The 23349-nt window shown below is 43.8% G+C and overlaps 1 protein-coding gene across 1 annotated transcript in view; it reads left to right on the plus strand.

The window, feature by feature from the left end:
* Positions 1 to 23349, plus strand: part of LOC124622871 (ubiquitin carboxyl-terminal hydrolase MINDY-3 homolog) — a 130940-nt gene that overhangs the window by 103860 nt on the left and 3731 nt on the right. The window contains exons 6-7 of the mRNA XM_047148665.1: positions 3134 to 3380; positions 18368 to 18546. Of these exons, the coding sequence (XP_047004621.1) occupies positions 3134 to 3380; positions 18368 to 18546 (426 nt within the window). The remainder of the gene's footprint in view (positions 1 to 3133; positions 3381 to 18367; positions 18547 to 23349) is intronic.

Below are 23349 nucleotides of genomic sequence, written 5' to 3' on the forward strand. Positions count from 1 at the left end.
GAGCCATGTGAACCACTTTTGTAATTCGGTGAGTAGCTGCACTTTAATTGTAAGTAGCAGCACTTTAATTGTAAACGCCCGATCGCGTACGTGGATACTGTCTCCGAAAAGTGTTGGAACAGAGTTAGTTGTAAGGAAGTAATAATTTAAAACGTCATAAATAATACGCCAGTTTTTTACGCACCTCACTGTTTATGGGGTCATATTTCAATAACTACGGGTCCTACAATGATATATTTTGCTGGGACATTCAGTGGTACATGAGAATACTGTTTGCAAAATGAGTCGCGAATACATTTAGTAGTAAAGAGGCAATAAATTAAATCACCATGCTTCATGCGGCAATTTTACTGAACGAACAGCGAAAATGTAGTAAGCGACAAACTTCTGTCGTTTCATCATTTTTTGGCGGTTGTCAGCGAGCAAAAGTTTCATAAAGTTTTGAAATTATGTGTAAAGTTTGTTACAAGTCATGAAGTGCTTTCACTCTCAAATACTGGATAAACAAAGTATATGGTATTAGCACCTGTTGGGCTCTACTACTATTTCACCCCCACCCCTTTGATAGGTAGGTGGTTCTTAAATCCACAGCGATTCTTTCCAGATAGTAAGTTTAGTTTGAAACGTCCTCTTAGAAAAATTTAAAAATGACGCTGCTGGAAAAACTTTTACGTTATTTGATTTTCAAACAGCTGAGCAAAACTCAACGTACTCAGACATTTCTCTCTTTACTTGTTCTGATCATCACTAAACTGACACAATATTTTTAGCGCAACGCAATCTGACTTTCAATAATCCCCACTAAAGAATGGCCCTAACAATAACCTATATCTTTATGAATCACTTACCTCACAAAAACCTTCGTTACTAGAACTACTGCAATACAGTGAGTGCCAATACTGCCAGCTAAATAAAAGATTCTAAATACTGAAGGCACTAACTACTGATAGGCATAGTTAGCAAATGAAAGATTTTGATAGAGAACAAACAATGTATTTACCTTAATAATGTTCAAAAGTCATGATGTATATATCTATCAATTCATGACATCCATCTTTACAAATTTCCTTTTTCTGGCGGACACACGTCCAGGTCGTCCGCTTATAGTGACCTATCAAAACTCTGGCATCTCTCTCTCCACATCCACCACTGCTGACGGCTCACCTCCAACTACACAACGCTACGTGCTATTCACATCCAACAGCACGACACTACAATAGCGAATATTCCGACAATGCCAACCAGCCCCAGAATGCACACAGCACAGTCAGTGGTTTTCGTACAGGGCGCTACGTGGCGTTACCAACATAAAAACCTGAACAGCCTACTCACAAGTTGAAATCAGTACAGAGGTTAGGAGATGTTCACATACATGCATTTTTATAGTGTGTGTGTGGATACATACTTATTAATATTCACTACTGGCCATTAAAGTTGGTACACCAAGAAGAAATGCAGATGATAAACGGGTATTTATTGGACAAATATATTATGCTAGAACTGATATGTGATTACATTTCCACGCAGTTTGGGTGCATAGATCCTGAGAAATCAGTACCCAGAACAACCACCTCTGGCCGTAATAACGGCCTTGATACTCCTGGGCATTGAGTCAAATAGAGCTTGGATGGCGTGTACAGGTACAGCTGCCCATGCAGTTTCAACACGATACCACAGTTCATCAAGAGTAGTGACCGGCGTAATGTGACGAGCCAGTTGCTCGGCCACCGTTGACTAGACGTTTTCAATTGGTGAGAGATCTGGAGAATGTGCTGGCCAGGGCAGCAGGCGAACATTTTCTGTATCCAGAAAGGCCCGTACAGGACCTGCAAAATGCGGTCGTGCATTATCCTGCTGAAATGTGGGGTTTCGCAAGGATCGAATAAAGGGTAGAGCCACGGGTCGTAACACATCTGAAATGTAACGTCCACTGTTCAAAGTGCCGTCAGTGCGAACAAGAGGTGACCGAGACGTGTAGCCAATGGCACCCCATACCATCACGCTGGGTGATACGCCATTATGGCGATGATGAATACACGCTTCCAATGTGCGTTCACCGAGATGTAGCCAAACACGGATGCGACCATCATGATGCTGTAAACAGAACATGGATTCATCCGAGAAAATGACGTTTTGCCATTCGCGCACCCAGGTTCGTCGTTGAGTACACCATCGCAGGCGCTCCTGTCTGTTCAGAAATGGTTCAAATGGCTCTGAGCACAATGAGACTTAACATCTGAGGTCATCAGTCCCCTGTCTGTGATGCAGCGTCAAGGGTAACCGCAGCCATGGTCTCCGAGCTGATAGTCCTTGCTGCTTCAAACGTCGTCGAACTGTTCGTGCAGACGGTTGTTGTCTTGCAAACGTCCCCATCTGTTGACTCGGGGATCGAGACGTGTCCTGCACGACCCGTTACAGCCATGCTAGTGATACGAGGCCGTTGGGATCCAGCACGGCGTTCCGTATTACCCTCCTGAACCCATCGATTCCATATTCTGCTAACAGTCATTGGATCTCGACCAACGCGAGCAGCAATGTCGCGATACGATAAACCGCAATCGCGATAGGCTACAATCCGACCTTTATCAAAGTTGGAAACGTGATGGTACACATTTCTCCTCCTTACACGAGGCATCACAACAACGTTTCACCAGGCAACGCCGGTCAACTGCTGTTTGTGTATGAGAAATCGGTTGGAAACTTTCCTCATGTCAGCACGTTGTAGGTGTCGCCACCAGCGCTAACCTTGTGTGAATGCTCTGAAAAGCTAATCATTTGTATATACAGCATCTTCTTCCTGTCGGTTAAATTTCGCGTCTGTAGCACGTCATCTTCGTGATGTAGCAATTTTAGTGGCCAGTAGTGTACATATAGCCCATGTCCATCCAAGAGTGTCGTTAAAATTTTGAAGTAGATCGGTCTAGTGCTTTTAGAGATTTTTGGTAACAATCTTAAACAACGACTAGTCTTTTTATAGTAGAATATATTAATGGCTAATTCTGTCAAACTGTAACTGTGGATACAATGACACCCAGTAGTTGAGATGCTACACGGTGTCTTGCACAAGCGGAAAATGTATCCAATTATTACTGTGAAGGGTGGAGCGTATAGCGGAGCGTGGCGCATGCCGCAGGTGGGCTTTCTGACGGTGATGGAGCGCGCGCGCCACTGCGAGGTGGGGGCGTGTCTGAAGAGCCCCCGCCAGCCGGTGTGGCTGCTGGCCAGCGAGACGCACCTCACCGTGCTCTTCTCCGCCGAGAGGCGCCTCGCTGGAGACTGGGCTCCCACAGAACAGGCGCGCCGGGTCTTCCGGCAGTTCGACGCCGACGGCGGCGGGTTCGTGCCCAGAGCTCTGCTGCCCGATGTGCTCGCCGCCCTAGGTCAGTCACATAAACTACCGCTTCACTGCTCAAACCCACATCCTTAACGGTACAGTCCGACACCTAAGTACTGCAGATATTTTTACAAAATGCATGCCATGCAGCTGTAGTTAGTTACTTTCATGTTCCATGGGTCGTTTTGCGTGACATATCGTAATGCTGTAGAACGAGTCATTTTACATTCACATCGCGAATATTTATTTTATTTATTTATTTAGCGTATGGCTCATAACATCACAGTAAAAATTACAGAAACAACTCGATTTATAAAGAATCACATATACAGGGTGTCACCTAACGTTACCGCTCGATATATTTCGTAAACCACATCAAATACTGACGAACCGATTCCACAGACCGAACGTGAGGAGAGAGGCTAGTGTAATTGGTTAATACAAACCATACTAAAATGCACGGAAATATGTTTTTTAACACAAACCTACGTTTTTTTAAATGGAAGCACGTTAGTTTCGTTAGCACATCTGAACAGATAAACAAATACGTAATCAGTGCCGTTTGTTGCATTGTAAAATGTTAATTACATCCGGAGATGTTGTAACCTAAAGTTGACGCTTGAAACCTCCGACGTTCAGTTGTGTGTTGTAACAAACACGGGCCACGGTCGGCGAGCAGCATTTGCAGGGACATGTTTACGATGATGACCGTGTTTACGAGTGTGGCTGTAGTGCACTGTTGTGGTTTGGTCTAGCTGTCGCAGTGTCCGCATGTAGCGCTTGCTGCTATTGTTATTCTGCATTCGTTTCCGCACGCAGACCAACTGTGGTACACCGTGTTACCAGACGTCTGTGATAGAGTAGTGTTATAGGAACTGTGACCATGGTGTATTCGAACTCTGAAAAGGCGGAGATGATACTCATCTATGGCGAGTGTCGACGAAATGCAGCTGAAGCCTGCAGGGTGTATGCAGAACGGTACCCGGACAGAGAGCATCCAACGTGCCGCACATTGCAAAACATCTACCGCCAACTGTATGCAACAGGTATGGTCGTAGCACGCAAACGGGTCCTTAACAGGCCCGTCACAGGAGAAGCGGGTGCAGTTGGTGTGTTAGCTGCTGTTGCCATGAACCCACACATGAGTACACGGGACATTGCGAGAGCCGGTGGACTGAGTCAAAGTAGTGTCATGCGCATACCGCATCGTCACCGCTTTCACCCGTTTCATGTGTCACTACATCAGCAATTACATGATGATGATTTTAATCATCGAGTGCAGTTCTACCTGTTTACCGATGAAGCGGGTTTCACAAACGACGGGGCAGTGAATCAACGGAACATGCATTACTGGTCCCTGGTCCGTGGACAATCCTCGCTGGCTCAGACAGGTAGAGCGACAGCGACCGTGGACTGTAAATGTTTGGCGCGGAATCATTGGCAACCACCTCATTGGTCCTCACTTCACTGCAGGGGCCCAAACAGCTGCAACATACATCGCGTTTCCACAGAATGATCTGCCGACGTTGCTCGAAAATGTCCCACTGGAAACGCGTCGACGTATGTGGTATCAGCATGATGGTGCACCTGCACATTCCGCAATTAACACTAGGCTGACCCTTGACGGGATGTTCGACGGGCGTTTCATAGGACGTGGAGGACGCATAAATTGGTCAGCCCGTTCTCCTGATCTTACACCTCTGGACTTCTTTCTGTGGGGTACGTTAAAGGAGAATGTGTACCGTGATGTGCCTACAACCCCAGAGGATATGAAACAACGTATTGTGGCAGCCTGCGCCGACATTACACCAGATGTACTGCGGCGTGTACGACATTCATTACGCCAGAGATTGCAATTGTGTGCAGCAAATGATGGCCACCACATTGAACATCTATTGGCCTGACATGTCAGGACACACTCTATTCAACTCCGTAATTGAAAACGGAAACCACGTGTATACGTGTACCTCACCCCTCATGGTAATGTACATGTGCGTCAGTGAAAAAGACCAATAAAAAGGTCTTAGCATGTGGACGTAATGTGGTGTTCCAGTCTCTTCTGTACCTAAGGTCCATCACCGTTCCCTTTGGATCCCTACGTAATTCGGTGCTCTCCGATACACACGATCGAACAGCGGAGGAGTGGTACTCAACCGTCAACTTTATGTTACACTATCTTCGGATGTAATTAACATTTTACAATGCAACAAACGGCACTGATTACGTATTTGTTTATATGTTCAGATGTGCTAACAAAACTAACGGGGTTCCATTTAAAAAAAACGTAGGTTTGTGTTAAAAAACAACCTTTCGTGCATTTTTTTATGGTTTGTATTAACCAATTACACTAGCCCCTCTCCTCACGTTCGGTCTGTGGAATCGATTCGTCAGTATTTGATGTGGTTTACGAAATATATCCAGCGGTAATGTTAGGTGACTCACGCTGTATATAAACAGAGCAATAAATAACAGTTTGTATATAAGGAGACCAGCAATTATAAATTTACACTCACAGAAGAGCAATCACAAACAAACGTCCAGCTTAGATAATACACGGGGTGTTACAAAAAGGTACGGCCAAACTTTCAGGAAACGTTCCTCATACACAAATAAAGAAAAGATGTTATGTGGACATGTGTCCGGAAACGCTTAATTTCCATGTTAGAGCTCATTTTAGTTTCGTCACTATGTACTGTACTTCCTCCATTCACCGCCAGTTGGCCCAATTGAAGGAAGGTAATGTTGACTTCGGTGCTTGTGTTGACATGCGACTCATTGCTCTACAGTACTAGCATCAAGCACATCAGTACGTAGCATCAACAGGTTAGTTAGTGTTCATCACGAACGTGGTTTTGCAGTCAGTGCAATGTTTACAAATGCGGAGTTGGCAGATGCCCATTTGATGTATGGATTAGCACGGGGCAATAGCCGTGGCGCGGTACGTTTGTATCGAGACAGATTTCCAGATCGAAGGTGTCCCGACAGGAAGGCGTTCGGCGTCGTAGGGAGCACGGAACATTCCAGCCTATGACTCGCGACTGGGAAAGACCTGGAACGATGAGTACATCTGCAATGGACGAGACAATTCTTCGTGCAGTTGACGATAACCCTAATGTCAGCGTCAGAGAAGTTGCTGCTGTACAACGTAACGTTGGCCACGTCACTGTATGGAGAGTACTACGGGAGAACCAGTTGTTTCCGTACCATGTACAGCGTGTGCAGGCACTATCAGCAGCTGATTGGCCTCCACGGGTACACTTCTGCGAATGGTGCATCCAACAATGTGTCAATCATTTCAGTGCAAATGTTCTCTTTACGGATGAGGCTTCATTCCAACGTGATCAAATTGTAAATTTTCACAATCAACATGTATGGGCTGACGAGAATCCGCACGCAATTGTGCAATCACGTCATCAACACAGGTTTTCTGTGAACGTTTGGGCAGGCATTGTTGGTGATGTCTTGATTGGGACCCATGTTCTTCCACCTACGCTCAATCGAGCACGTTATCATGATTTCATACGGGATACTCTACCTGTGCTGCTAGAACATGTGCCTTTACAAGTACGACACAACATGTGGTTCATGCAGGATGGAGCTCCTGCACATTTCAGTCGAAGTGTTCGCACGCTTCTCAACAACAGATTCGGTGACCGATGGATTGGTAGAGGCGGACCAGTTCCACGGCCTCCACGCACTCCTGACCTCAACCCTCTTGACTTTCATTTATGAGGGCATTTGAAAGCTCTTGTCTACGCGACCCCAGTACCAAATGTAGAGACTCTTCGTGCTCGTATTGTGGACGGCTGTGATACAATACGCCATTCTCCACGGCTGCATCAGTGCATCAGGGATTCCATGCGACGGAGGGTGGATGCATGTACCCTCGCTAACGAAGGACATTTTGAACATTTCCTGTAACAAAGTGTTTGAAGTCAAGCTGGTACGTTCTGTTGCTGTGTTTCCATTCTATGATTAATGTAATTTGAAGAGAAGCAATAAAATGAGCTCTAACATGGGAAGTAAGCGTTTCCGGACACATGTCGACATAACATATTTTCTTTCTTTGTGTGTGAGGAATGTTTCCTGAAAGTTTGGCCGTACCTTTTTGTAACACCCTCTATGGTCGATTGCCTCTTGGGTCGCCATTAGGTAATCCTGTGGGTCACCCCCACATGCCCTTAGTGGGCATTCCTGCACGATGTGTTTGACCGTCTGTCTCTCAGCTCCACAGTCGCAAGCGGCCGAAGGAAGTTTACCCCATCTGTGTAAGGAGTCGGCGCATCTCCCACAGTTGGTTCTGATGCGATTAAGAGTTGAGCAGACTTTGCGAGGGCAATCAAATCCTTTTGGTTTACTAAAGATGCATGGCATACTGTGGCAGTTTACAGCTGTTCTGCTCTCCCATTCCTCTTTCCATCGGTCATTTATTTTAAAGTTGGTTTGGTGCAGCGCCTGTGCGGTCTTTAGTGGAGGATGCCTAGACCGGAGTCGGTTTACTTGGATGTCGTGAGTATTTTCATGGATTTGTAATTGAGGGTTAGTCATGATTTTTTGAAGTTCTCTAACCAGAGCGTGTTCTCGGCGCAGGTTAGGAGGGGCTATGTTACTGAGAACGGGCAGCCACACTGTAGGTGTCGGCCTGATTGTGCCTGATATAATACGCATTGTTGCATTAAGTTGGCTATCTACCATGTGTGTGTGTGTGTGTTTGCTGTTGAGCCACACTGGGGCACAGTATTCTGCCACTGGATACATCAAGCCAAGTGCGGATGTTCTTAAGGTAGATGCTGTGGGGCCTCAAGTGGTGCCACAGAGCTTCTGCAATATGTTGTTGCGTTTTTTAAGTTTCGCTGCAGCTTTCGTCAGGTGTTCTTTGAATGTTAGTGTCCTATCTAGGGTAACCCCAAGGTAATTTGGGTGTTTGTTGTGATTTAGTATTTTCCCGTCTAGATATACATGTAGTTCTCTGTTGGCCATTTTGTTGTTCAAATGGAAGGCAGATACTTCCGTCTTTGTAGCACTAGGCTGTAGCCTCCATTTTCTAAAGTACTCGCTGAGAATCCCTAGGTCACTCGTAAGGATATCTTCGGCAATTTCTATGTTTCTGTGAGCTGTTGCCAGAGCCCAGTCGTCAGCATAAGCAAATTTGCGCTATCTGGTTGCAGGCATGTCAGCGATGTAAAATTTGTAAATATGTCTTCATGCTGAACTTTATGAAGTTTATTATTATTATTTAATGTAAGATGGGTATTCAATAAGTAACGCAACACTCTTTTGCTGAGAGCAAGTTGGTTTTATTCAGGATTCCAGTAAACCACATTATTCCCCACTCTTTTGGCTGCAAAATAGTTTTGTTTAACATAATCTTCGCTCAATGCGACGGCCTTACGCCACCTTACTGAAATGACCTGTGGGTCCGCATAGTATCATTCTACTGGTCGATGTCGCAGCCAACGTCTTCCTGTATCAATAACCTCTCCTTCACCCGAGTACTGCTTCCCGTGCAGTGCATCCTTCGTTGGGATAAACAAATGCGGAAGATGTGAGATCCGAGCTACAGGGTGGAGGAGTTGAACTTTCGTGAGCTTCCTCTCGGGTGCGCAGATTTGTGTGAGGCCTTACGCTATTGTGGAGAAGGAGAAATTGTTTTCATTTTCCAAGATGCTACTCCTGGCGGGTGTAAAGTAACTGTGCGCAACGGAAAATAATAAACGCTAAAATGAAGATTTGGGCCTGACTGACTACCCCCTGAAGCAGATCTTAGGATCTCTTAATGCTCTTTAACATATAAATTACAACCTAAACAGAAGCGAATGATTAAGGGAAGTAATTATACTAATGATAAACGTTGATGCTTCTTATACATTTATTGTAGATTGAAAACAATCCCTAATTACAAATGTTTATATTTCCTAACCAAAATTACTGATCCGTTGAACAACTCTACCCTTTTATTATGACTGCGCGATCTAATATAAATAACGAGAAATGACTGACATCATCTATGTACCAAACACAAGAAGTCACTACTTTTAAAGATGATCTACAATGGAGTGCAACGTCAGTGGAAATAAATCCTACATGATCACAGCTGTTTAGCCTTATGGCCCCTAATAAGCAATTAGCAATATCACCGTATGTACTGCGTCCGGTGCGTCGGAGTGATGGTTCTCATACACGTCTGCGACGGTGGAAGAACTCCAGCCACAAAGTAAACTCATTCAAAGAGTAGGACGGCTGAAGGCAGTCCTCTGACTACTATACTCTAATACTGTTTTCTCCTCTCTGTGTTCTACAGACGAGAAACGCGAACTCCCAGCCACAAGGATGGAGTTCAGATAACGTCTCAACGTAAGTATAGGCAGAAGAAGTGCTCTCAATTACTGAACGCTGCATACTCAACGACTACTTCCAACCCGGAGGTGGAGTCCAGAATCGTATAAGTTCACTATAAATTCTACTGAGAGCAAAGACAGCAAATCTGTCCGTACCAACAAGAAGCTGATACTGAGCGACCGTCACACACGGGCGCTCACAATGAAAGACCTCGTCTCTCCACCGCTGGCATCACAGCAAGGCTTGGCTCCCCATCATCGCAATTCCGAAAACGAATCATATTCCCGAAACCACGGAATATTCTCCCTCTCTACAGATTCTTCCGAACGCCGACCAACCATATTTTAGCGTTTTGTTGTTCAGCACGGAAAGTTTGCGAGGAAAAACCTATACTCGTACAATGGTACGCTTCTGAGTAAAAATCCTTGTAAATAACCCAGCCTGCGTGTTTTCCGAGGTGCCGCTTCTTCATTCCTCTCACCTGCGTCCAAGATTTCCATATTTTGCGAAATATAATCCTTCCTGTTCGGTTACATCACACTGGCCGGTCGCGACTCTATTGTGCTCCAGTGCTTAGGTGCTACGCTGTCCGTCTTCCTATTTCCTGTGTTTAAGCAGGACCAACACACCTGTGTGGGCCTTCCACCCAGGGCTTGAGTTCTTCTGCCGTTACATTTCCACTGTCGTTCCAACCTCTACTAGTATGATAAAAAAGACATTCCATCACCTTTCATGCAATAAGCGTAACAATTATTTACAAGGTGTTCATGAAAATGTCAGTCTCCTTTATATATTCATATATATGATGTACAACCTATCACATGATACCTAATTGTGTTTGTAGATCACGGCAAAGTATGTGGATGACTTCTTGTAAGGTGCGAAATTATAGCCACCTTACAATTTTTGTGGCGATGACACGCTAAACTCGTTTCTTCCAGTTCTTGACAGTAGCACAATACACTTCCAAGTCGACCATTGCACCAGGAGGGAAGACATCAAGGAGAACAACCCCTTCCGAGTCCCAGATCACTGTCACCTTGACTTTACCAGCTGAGGGAGCAGCTTTGAACTTCTCCTCTGGAGAAGAGGTAGTGTGGCGCCACTCTATTGCCGTTTTGTTTCTGGTTCGAAGTAATAAACCCAAGTTTCATCGCCTGTGATGATGTTCGACAAAAATTGTCACGATCAGCTTCATAAAGCGCAAGCAATTCCGCACAGGTGGTCGTTCGCTGCTCTTCCGGTCTCCCGTTGGGTAGCGAGGAACCAAGCCGACACACACATTGGAGAACCCCAACTGATGGACGATTGTATCAACACTACCAAAAGAGAGGTCCAGTTTTGCAGCGAGGTGTTTGATAATGCTTCGTCGATCACCTCGGATGAGAGTGTCTGCACGTTCCAACATTGCAGGAGTCACAGCTGTGTGTGGCCGGCCAGCAAGTGGGAGATCGTACAGGTTTGCGAGACCTTGTTGCGATGATGACAGACGCCTCGTCCAACGACTACCGTGCTTTTGTTCACTGTTAGCTTTCCGTAGACGTTCTACAAGTGTCTATGAATATCTGCAATGCTCTCGTTTTCCGCCAAAAGAAACTCAATGATAACTCTCTGCATGGAACGCACATCTATTATAGACGCCTCTTTGAAGGCTACATATAGCACCACCACCTGTCGGAACTTCATGAAACTATAGGGGCTGAAGCGGGAATATTCCACGATGTCCCATAGCAAATTCCGCATTTTTTTCAACCGAAACTGGCCGAGGAACAAAAGATATTGCCTTTCTTATTGAACGTCCCTCGCACAGATGTGAGTTAGTAATTGCTACTCACCACCTTTTACACATTACAATAATACGAATTCTTCTTCGGAATAAAAGGATTTGTCAGCGAGAAACTTTTTCAATTTGTTTCGAAATTTTACTATGCTGTCTGTCAGACTTCTTATATCTCTGGGTGAGTGATAAAAAATTTTAGTTTCACCATTGTGCATCCATTTTTGTGTTGACTGCAACCTTTTGGTATTGTAATATGTATGTCGTAGTTCCTTTTGAACTGTAGTGGATAACTTACAACAAACTTCACGAAACAATAAATGTACTGTGAACCAGTAATCAAAATGGCTAATTCCTTAAGCAAATGTGTACAAGATGATAGTGGGTGAGCGCCACATATTATTCTCATAGCAGGTTTTTGAGCAATGGGGACTTTCTTTCTTAAAGAAGAGCTACCCAAGAACATTATTACATACGGCATTTGTGAATGAAAATATGGGAAATATGTCAACTTACTGATCTGTCTCTCCTCAATTTTGTAATGATTCTAAGCGCAATGTCGCTGAACTAACTTATTTGAGGAGTTCTAAAATGTGCTTTTTCCGGTTTATATTATCATCAGTATGGGCACCTAAGAGTTTTAAAGTTTTCACCCTATTTATTATTTCTTCACCATGTGTTAAAACTTACCATTGCTGTAGTATTCATAGATGCGCAGAACTGAGTTATGTTGTCTCCTCTTAAAATTGAGGGTTAGACCATTCGCAGAAAACCAGGCAATGATAGTTTTACGTCCATTGTTGACCAGTTCTTCTGTTTCTGTATGTGTGTTTGGATTGATTACTATATTAGTGTCATGTGAAAAAAGAAGTAATTCTGCTTGTTGTATATTAGACGCAAGATCGTTGACATACACGAGGAATAATAGTGGACTTAAGATTAAGATTTGAGGAACCTCCGCTGTGATTACTCCCCAGTCAGAATTACGTCCCAGGATTACAGTGGTTGAATTACTAAGTATCACTTTCTGCGTTCGTATGTAACTTTCTGTTTGCATGTCTTTTATTATCACTACCAGCTTCGGTTAATAACTATCAATACAGTATCTGAATTGCAGCAAAAAAGGCATGAAACGACCGGAAATGCATATTTATTTTACTTATCGTGCAGCATATGCACGTGCAAGACAAAATATTGCATATATAGGAACATTTCAATGATGAAAGATAGGAAAGTGTAAAATCGAAACTTAAATACATTGAGGAAACTGTATATTAATATCTAATTGTTCAGTACACTATATCATAGCTGGGGATAGATGGAGCAGATCCAGCACGGCATCTTGACAGACTCGTTTTTTGAACTCTTGAGCGATATGGAAGAATGTCTGGCGCTCATTTCCACAACCACATTAGGGTGTAGACAGTTTACTCCATTTAAACAGTACATTTGCACTTCTGTCAATGCCAGCATATGTTCTGTTGGCAGTTTTCCAGACTTTACTCAGCAAGTCAAAGCTGGTGGGTTTATTAGCCATATTAAGATGACAACTAATAGTTGCTGGTGCTGCTCCAGACATCTCCCACTCAAGTTGTACGTCAAAACTAATAGAATTCAGGTCCTTCGCTACCTTTGTAAGATGCCGCGCTTTTTGAGCTGGACTCGTGGTCGTGTTCCTGATATTGATTGGACCGTGCTTAGCCAGAGTACCATTATACGTCATGAAAGATAGTTTCACGCAACGGATTTTTTTTCATTGGCCCTAGTACACGAATAATAGGCGCATCCCATTCCAAAATCACTCGATAGCAGCAGGGGGAAAGCTTTACTGTTTACGAAATTTAATGAGGAAGGAAGTCTACCTAAGGTCCTCTTTTTCATTAACGTGGTATATACATTGCAAGATCACTGAAATAAAACAAAGCTATAGCGCGTAGACTATGCAGCGTACACAATTCAGATTTCTAACAATCACAGGTGATCCGCAGAACAGAATAGATCGTACAGAACTGTTGATTAACTGGCTTTTTCTTCCGTTCTCAAATTAATCAAATAACTGCGCCGAGCATGCGGATACGCTTCCAAAAGGGATTAATCATACGTTACTGGCAGTTGTATGAGCAAGAACATAACGTCTGACATGTGAGTGCCAACACAACAGACTACTATCACGAAAATTCACATTACATAAACTGCTCTCGCGTTGCCGGTCTTTTACGACATTAGGAAGAGTTTTAAAAAAGACCGCTTACGAACGCCTCAGTATCTGAACAACAATCAGTTGACAATCTCTTGCTCCGCTTGTACCAGATACAAAAAAGGTAAATGCATCGAAATACGTAAAATAAATCGTGGAAAGACCTTTAGAATTCGTTTAAATTAGGATAGGAAGCACTTTAATACCAAGAAGCGGTGGAAAAAACTACGAAGAAATGTGTGTGGCTACAAAACACCGTACCTCGTGGAGCGCATGTCACAAACTGTTTCAAGTAGGGAAAGTGGCACAATTAAACTACCATGAAATTTCGCCTGACCATATCTCATAACCGGGCACACATTATACGAAGAGAAACAAGACACCAATTAAAATTTTAGACTGCGCTTTAAATAAAAGTGAAAAGTAATCATTAGTTCAATGAAAAATTTCGAGTTGTGAAGCATTCCATTAATTTTGGTGAAGTCGACCGACTTCCGTGTGGAAGCAAGCACACAAAGACACATCAAGAAGTGAACCAAAACTCAACTCACGAATTACCAAAAGTTAATATCGAAGCACCAACAAATGAAATAAAACTGAAAAGAGTTGGGAAATCTACCAATGCCTAACTGAATGAATATCCTACCAGAAGCATCCTCCGTGAAACTAAATCTTAGCAAGCTTGGCTCGGACCCCAACAAACCAGAATCAAGAGTGGCACTTTCTTTCTCCTACCGATCGCGAAAAAGCGAACAGTCAAGCGGACCAACTTGTGTACTACAGAGAAACAGTCGCCTGTAATCTCTCTACCCAGAGAAAATCTGATGATTAAACCGAAGACAAACTCGCGTTCCTCCACTCACTACCTGGCAGGATTTCGAAACTGCTCGTACATTTCTATAGCAGCAGATACTTCAAACTATACAGAAACAGGTGGAGTCTGATAGCAGTCATTTCACATACGTCCTTGTTTATATTCTTAAAAGTGCCAGAATTAATCTCGCAGGAATCGAGTCAGACAGAGGCAGGTAGACGCGTTTCACCCTGACTGTAGGGTGGCAAAACTTGGTTCTTGTTGACGATGCACTAGCAATGTCTTTGTGGATGGGCAGGAGTGGGTCACTATTTGTCTTCTTCTAGTCATGCAGCGAGGCCTCTTATTGGAGGGAGGGGAAAGGGGGGAGGGAGAGAATGTTGCTGAGTACTGGCAGCAGTCATTAGGGGTGGGTTTATTGCAGCCACAGATGATCCTCTTAGTTGTGTTCCGTTGGGTATCCAGGTTTACTAACAGGATGGCTCGTGAGGCATAGTGGAACGCCATATTCTGTTCTGATGCACACTAGACCCAAGGTTGAACATCAGAGAGTTTTCGCTAGTGCAACCAATGACGACCCGCAGAGATTTTGTATTATGTTGTTCCTTGAAGCAACTTTTCCAACTGTACTGGTTAAGTGCTGTTTGTGGCGAGAATCCTGTCTGGTGTAATAAGTAGATATTTTGAGCGAAGATTATACCTGATTTGAGAGCCATTGAAGGTTATTTGCAGCTTGCGATTAATAATTTTGTTATTCAGACGGAAACACGAACATTCCGCCTTGTTTGCATTCTGTCGTATACTTCAAGGTTCTCAGGCTGTTTTGATAATACTTGTTCAGTCATCTCTATAGATTTATACCTGGTTTCAGTTGCCAAGTCATCCACATATGCAAGTTTTCTGGTATATTGCTACGCTGCTATGTTCTGAGAGGGCACGTATAGTGCTTATGCTTAAATTTGTTTCGCAATATGCCTTACTTAAAGTCATCAAACCACTCAGATACCTGAGAATCTATTCCTTATGCTCAGACCTTCGTAATTAGTATGTAGTGCAGCACAGTCTCATACTACAGGGTGTAAAAAAGATCTGATTTCAAAACTCCACATTTATTGACAAAAACATACTAAAAATATGAGATAAATTGCAAAATACTCGCAATATCTTTAAGTTTTAGCTAATCTATGACAATCCTCTATTTGTGAATTAGCAGCAGCACGAACAGTACCTAGACGATAGCTATATTCGTAATAAACTTTTCATAACATATCTGTTTTTTACAGAAGTTATGGCGGTTGTTATGCTATTCATTTCTTCTATGTCACGAGAAAAAGAGGATATGAACATACTTTCCTTTATATATCACCATAAGAAAAAATCGCACGGGGTCATATCTGACGATCTTGGAGGCCAAGCACGGAGGGCAGTGTCTCGGGGTCCCACGCACCCGATGCAGCACTGAGGCAGAGTGTCATTGACAGACTGATGTACGTTGTGGTGCCAGTGTGATGGATCTCCATTCTGTTGAAAAATAGTCGTGGGAGTCCTCCTGAAATTTTGGAGATTGCCAATTCTGCAGTTTTGGAGACAGCCCATTCGAGGCACTCTGTTGTCCTCAAAAAATGAGGGCCCGTACACCTTTTCAGCTGAAATGGCACAGAGAACTTCACTTTAGGTGAGTCTCTTTCGTGTTCAGTAATGTCTTGAGGGTTCTGGATTCCCAATATGCGCACGTAATGTCAGTTTACTTTACTGCTGACATGAAATGTTACTTCATCACTGAGAATTAACCGCGACAAATATGTATCGTTTTCCATATCCTCCAGCAGAGCATTGCCGAAGTCAAACCAGTTCCTTTTATCATCAATGTGAAGAGCTTGCACTAATAGTAGTCTGTATGGTTTATACACAAAACGACACCTTCACAGCCGCCAGACAGTCGTATGACACGTCGCCAGTTCTCTTCAAGCGCGGCGAGTAGACTTTCGTGGATTCCGCTGAATCGTTTGCCGAATTGTTCCCACCATGTCATCAGAAGTGCGAGATCAACTTGGACTCCTGCTTTTACACAAAAATCCTGTCTCTTCAAATGTTCGGATCAGTGCCAAAACGCCGACGAAAAGCGGGTTGTAACGAAGTCACTGACTCACTCGTAGCCAACTGCAGCACACACAACGCCTTCTGTTGAACGGACGCCATCTTACTTCTGATTGACTGCCAACTGAGAAGTAGAGAGCCTGTATACAGAGAGTGGCCATAAGTGAAGTTGCCCGTGATTGGTTGATTAGCTTTGGCGCCATTTTTCTGCCAAACGTCTCTCGCGCTTCCTATGTTCGCCGTGCTTTTGAGTTGAATTGAAGTTCAGAGGACTTTTGGAAACGATTAAAAGGTATTTCAATTATTGAGAGACTTGTTATGCGTTGTGCATGCATGTTCGATTCAGTTGTACATCGTTTTTAATACGTAATTAGCGTTTGCGATCTTAAATACAAGTTGATTTTAAGGTGTCAGTTTTTTAAAATATTTTTAGTCACGTAAAACAGGTAGGCCTATTAACAATTTACTGCATTTTTAAGCTTTTATTTCTTTTAACAGTTCGTGCATACTGGTAGCATCACAAGCTTTTCTGAAGCCAATATCTGACAGTCCTAGCGGGAAACGGAAAGTTCCTGTAGTTGTTGTGCTATGCTCATTCGACTTTATAGCGTAAAACTTTATTTCGTTCCGAATCAGAACATTAGGCATTATTTCGGTTTCAGTATTATTGCCTGACTGTTGACGCAGGCAAGTTGTAAGCACGTTTTCCGTAGTTGTCATGGTTGCTGAAACATTATTCGCAGTAAATAATTGTAGGTACTCTTGAAGACAGTTTTTTAAAAAAAATGGCTCTGAGTACTATGGGACTTAACTTCTGAGGTCATCAGTCCCGTAGAACTTAGAACTACTTAAACCTAACTAACCTAAGGACATCACACACATCCATGCTGGAGGCAGGATTCGAACCTGCGACCGTAGCAGAGACAGTTTTTAGTAGGCCTACTTACTGTGGGGTAGAAGGGATACGGTAGTTTTCTTGTTATACTTGGTCGTTATTACAGTAGCCTACATTTAACATTACCTGATTTTTGTAATGTTTTTCGTTTGTTGTCTACGAGAGGTATTCAGTATATATATGAAAGAAAGTCGCAAGCAGTTGTTTACTTGTGACATGCAAAAAGTTTGAAGACGTGACAAGAAGTACTAATACATCTAATACGCCACAAGTAAAAACTGCTTACGACTTTCATTCATCTGACGTAATACAAGTACATTAAATCTTTAGCGTTATGCACTTCCGATACAAAACAAATGCTATACACTATTTTTTTTACGTTACTTTCATTGCAATATGTCTAGTAAACGAACTTTAAAGGAGATAAATGCAAGTAACGAATAATTTTTATAGCCACTGTATCAAATTTTCCTGTGCTGTACTTAGTAGGCTACTATGAGTATATCATAGCTGTAAAGAAAGGCATTTAACGAATGATTTCGCCATGTTGTCTTGTGCTTTTGATTCGGTGAGTGTGTACCCCACTACTCCACTACTGGCCATTCGAAAGTTCCGCCCGCAGTTTGGCAGAAAAATGGCCGCCGTATCGTCCGGTTGGCCACACTCTCCCTATACAGGCTCTCTACTGAGAAGACGCATCGACTGACACCTAACGGCAGTTTTCCGAAACTCCAGGTAACATCCATTCAGACAACACACATTTGCTTCCCGGCACGTCCCATGTTTAGTACTTATTACCCTCCAACATCAGGTCATTCTTTTTGAAACACCCTGTATATCGTACTGGAAATTAACAAAGCGAAGCGGTATGTAAAAGCCTTTTCAGCAGCAGCTGAGATGGCGATGTGTGGCAGGCATGACGGCGGACGGAGACTTCACGGACGTGCTGTGCGAGCAGCTGGACCCGGACGGGTGCGGCGTGGTGCTGGAGTCTGCCTTCCTGCGCGAGCTGTGTCCGCCCTCGGAGCCGCTGCCCTCCTCCTTCATCCTGTACCACTACAACGGGCTGTCCGGCTCCGCGCCCGATGGCAAGGTAAGTCGTCAGCATCGCTGTAGCACCGCTACCTGGCCGAATGGCGCTTCAGCTTACCGAGAGACACCTCAAAGTACGTAGTCCATTTCACCAGGTCGTCTCCATCACAAAGGTTCGCACCATCAAAATCGAAGGCGAACGTCTTGAGAGTTACAAACCGTGCAGGACGTTAAGCTAGGTATCCACTCTTTAAAAAATGCTTATAGAATCATATTGGCACAACGGAGTGATGAGAACTGACGGAACGTGATAGCACGCAACCGAATTCAAAACAGTATGTCGTGGAGTTCATCGTGAAGCTGACTATCCTTTAAGGTGTATCAGCAGCTAGTGCGGTAATATGTTTTATAAGTACAGAAATAACAAACACCCAGAGGCTGAATTTGTCTGGTGGTTCCAGGCAGGCAGTATAAATTTCTCGAGAGAGACAGTCTGCTCTAAAGGAAAGTTACTTTGATCAGCTATCGGGCAAAAGCAGTGCTCATACCACAGATGTACGAGGGTCACTCCAAAAAAATGCACACTATTTTTTTAAAATCCATCTTTTATACTACATGTTTAGATACATCCTTTAGGAACAATATTGTCATTTCTCCACATAATTTCCATCCCTCTCAACTGCCTTACGCCATCTTGGAACTAGCGCCTGTATGCCCTCACGGTAAAATTCTGGACCTACCTGTTGGAGCCACTGTTTGGCAGTGTGCACAAGGGAGCCGTCATCTTCAAACCTTGTTGCACGAAGTGAGTCTTCCAGTTTCCCAAAGAGGTGATAGACACATGGAGCCAGGTCAGGACTGTAAGGCGGGTGTTTCAGTGTTGTCCATCCGAGTTTTGTGATCGCTTCCATGGTTTTTTGACTGGCATGTGGCCGTGCATTGTCGTGCTACAGCAAAACATCCTGCTTTTGCCGATGTGATCGAACACGACTCAGTCGAGCTTGAAGTTTCTTCAGTGTCGTCGCATATGCATCAGAATTTATGGTGGTTCTACTTGGCATGATGTCCACAAGCAAGAGTCCTTCGGAATCGAAAAACACCGTAGCCATAACTTTTCCAGCAGAAGGTGTGGTTTTAAATTTTTTTTCTTGGGTGAATTTGCATGATGCCACTCCATTGATTGCCTCTTCGTCTCTGGTGAAAAATGATGGAGCTATGTTTCATCACCTGTCACAATTCTTCCAAGAAATTCATCTCCATCATTCTCGTACTGTTCCAAAAGTTCGCTGCATACCGTTTTTCTTGTTTGTTTGTGAACCACTATCAACATCCTGGGAACCCACCTGGCACAAACCTTTTTTAACGCCAACACTTTCAGTATTCTGCAAACACTTCCTTCCCCTATCCCAACGTAGCGTGACAATTCGTTCACTGTGATGTGTCTGTCAGCAGTCACCAATTCGTTAACTCTCTGCACATTGTCTGGACTCTGGAGTGTGGGCAGTACGTGGCCTGCCGCTCAATATTGACGTGCGAGCTTTCATCACGTAACCTGCTTGCCCACCGACTAACTGTACTGCTATCGACAGCAGCATCTCCATACACCTTTTTCAACCTCTTGTGGATGTTTCCCTGTCTCGTTTTCACAGCACAGGAATTCTATGACAGCACGTTGCTTCTGACGAACAAGTGTAGCAGTCATCTTGAAGACATGCTGTGACGGCGCCACTCATGGATTCACGGAAACAGGTTGAACTAAGTTTGAAAACAAGCGGGAAGGATGTATCAACACACTGTAAAACTTTCACAACTGCAGAATGAAAACTGTATTTTTACAAAAATAGTGTGCATTTCTTTTGGAGTGACCCTCGTAATTCTCTTACGATCCTTTTCCCACTCTTGCTTGGTGTGACGTAAATGTTCCCTACTGCTCTTGCGAGATCATGCACACAAGAAAGAATCGTGAGGGGGGGGGGGGGGGGAGGGAGGGAGGGCAGAGCACCTCCAACTGCTTCCAGCACAAAAACATCTTTCCAGCCACTTTACCATCCAGATTAACGTTCGACATAACTGTATGCGAACGCGTTAGGCATTGATGTTAGTTGATTTTGATACAACTCTCTAGGTACCTCTAATTTCCGGGATTCCTTTCATATGTATTTCCTCTTCGAATCCCGATTGGTCGGAGCTGAAAACAAATTCCTTACTGAACGATGGGATAAGTTTGTATATTTCATCTAAAAATCTTAGGGCTGATTCTGCAGTCTGCTGTGCACTGTCAAGTTGACACTTCGTTTTACATTTAGTTACCTTAGGTCTTCCAGTTCGGTAGCACTGTTTGAAGTTATGCAACCACCCACTGCTTCCCTTGAAATCACTGTAGTCTATGTCGCACGCAATTTGATGTGCACAACGTAGTAGGTTATTATCGTGCACATCCTGCAAACTATATGAGGTATCCTCGAAACGTTTTTTGCAACAAATACGCCTTGTCCTCCCTTGAATGTCCGTAGTTTTTCTTATGCACTACACGGTCTTGTTACTGCGAGCTTATTGGAAATCTCTTCATAATTGTTTTTTTACTGTGTTGCGGATGATCTTCCATGCACGTAATTCTATTTAGTACCTGCATCTTGGACAACGATTGTCCTTTTCTTCCTTTGCATAGAGACGGGATTTATGGCTCCCTGTTCGACAAGGGTGATGAACTTCATGGCTCGACACGTGTTTCGATATCGCTTTTACCTGCTAAGTACGTATCGTCTTGATTGTACTCATGTACATTGTCCGTACAGTCGGGCGTACACGACACCACACATTCCACTGACTCATGTTGCAAAAACGTTAATATTTCATCTGTCACTTCTTTCTCACCTGTGAAATTCCTTGGTTTCGTTTCTGACGAAATGTCAACTTCACCAACTATTGTTGTGTTTATAAAGTAGTGTTTGCTTTATTTATCGATGACATTGCTCTGCTTGGTATCAACACCACAGCATTGTAGCACCTGTAAGTCACTCGTCGACGCTCCGTAGAGTCATGCTTTGCTCACCATTAGATAACTCCAGTCCCGACCCTGTTGCCGTTATAAGCCAATAATATGGTTGTATGGTAGACAGTACGAATGGCATAAACATGACTGGCCTTTTGTAACCTCGCACTGTAGAGGTTCCTCGTTAGTCAGCACCTCACCGCAATGAATAATGAATGAGGTGTTGAGCTCAAGAAAATGGAAAGAGGTTAGACTTTTCTGCCACAGATCCTGAGCATCGATTTTACAACATAATCATTGACCTATGACGTTTACTGCAGAATGACTATTGTTTATCCAGAATGAGATTTTTACTCTGCAGCGGAGTGTGCGCTGATATGAAACTTCCTGGCAGATTAAAACTGTGTGCCCGACCGAGACTCGAACTCGGGAACTTTGCCTTTCGCGGGCAAGTGCTCTACCATCTGAGCTACCGAAGCACGACTCACGCCCGCTACTCACAGCTTTACATCTGCCAGTATCTCGTCTCCTACCTTCCAAACTTTACAGAAGCTCTCCTGCGAACCTTGCAGAACTAGCACTCCTGAAAGAAAGGATATGCGGAGACATGGTTTAGCCACAGCCTGGGGGATGTTTCCAGAATGAGATCTTCACTCTGCAGCGGAGTGTGCGCTCATATGAAACTTCCTGGCAGATTAAAACTGTGTGCCCGACCGAGACTCGAACTCGAGACCTTTGCCTTTCGCGGGCAAGTGCTCTACCATCTGAGCTACCGAAGCACGTCTCAGATGGTAGAGCACTTGCCTGCGAAAGGCAAAGGTCCCGAGTTCGAGTCTCGGTCGGACATCCCCCAGGAGTGCTAGTTCTGCAAGGTTCGCAGGAGAGCTTATGTAAAGTTTGGAAGGTAGGAGACGAGATACTGGCAGAAGTAAAGCTGTGAGTACCGGGCGTGAGTCGTGCTTCGGTAGCTCAGATGGTAGAGCACTTGCCCGCGAAAGGCAAAGGTCCAGAGTTCGAGTCTCGGTCGGGCACACAGTTTTAATCTGCCAGGAAGTTTCACTATCGTTTATTATTAAATAATGCTCTTTATGCCCCACTGTAGCCGAGATCGCTAAAACAAGCCCAGGAGGTGGCGCTCGACTCGGTGTTACGCCATTTCAAGTCCTGGCGGCAGATGAAATTTTCACTGCGCTATTTGGACGTCAGGTGGAGGAGAAATGGTGGCGTAGAAGTCCCTGATCACCAGTTTTTACATCAATGTCTTGGATTAAATTGCAGATCTGTCCGCAGTGTCTCATGAAGTGATGAGAAGTGAAACTGTTGATACTGATCCGTCCATCAGGTGAGGACCTTAAGGTCGGCGGTTCCCTCTGGTGCTATGCGAGAGGACTAGGTTAGGTGCCGGCAACAGGTTTCATCCTCTGCCTTCTCTCATCATCATAAGACACAAACGGAACATTGCACGATAAACATAGTCATTACTTTCACTCACAATCATAAATACACATGAGATAGAAATCTGACGTGTCTGTTTGCAAGGGAAAGGGCCAGTGTGCGCGGAAAAAGAACACTCTTTCCAATTAGGAGGCTCAACGCACTCCATGGGATTCTCAGTCAACACTGGCATGCGACATTTAATTTTTAATGCTATCTTTTTGACATTCCCTACTCTGCGACCTAAATAATCCTTGACTTTGCGATCTGAATAATTTAAGAGACATACTTAAACTGAGTTCTCAAGTATTTGTATTTTAAAATGGCGCTTTATATTACAGTTTTATTGTTATAGAATTTTTTTTAAAAAAAAAAAGCTTTAATCTGGCGCTTGTTCCATGATCATGAATGCAGCTGTTTGTGAGATAACTGCTAATG

The sequence above is a fragment of the Schistocerca americana genome, chromosome 7 (assembly GCF_021461395.2).
Source record: "Schistocerca americana isolate TAMUIC-IGC-003095 chromosome 7, iqSchAmer2.1, whole genome shotgun sequence".
Lineage (NCBI taxonomy): Eukaryota > Metazoa > Arthropoda > Insecta > Orthoptera > Acrididae > Schistocerca > Schistocerca americana.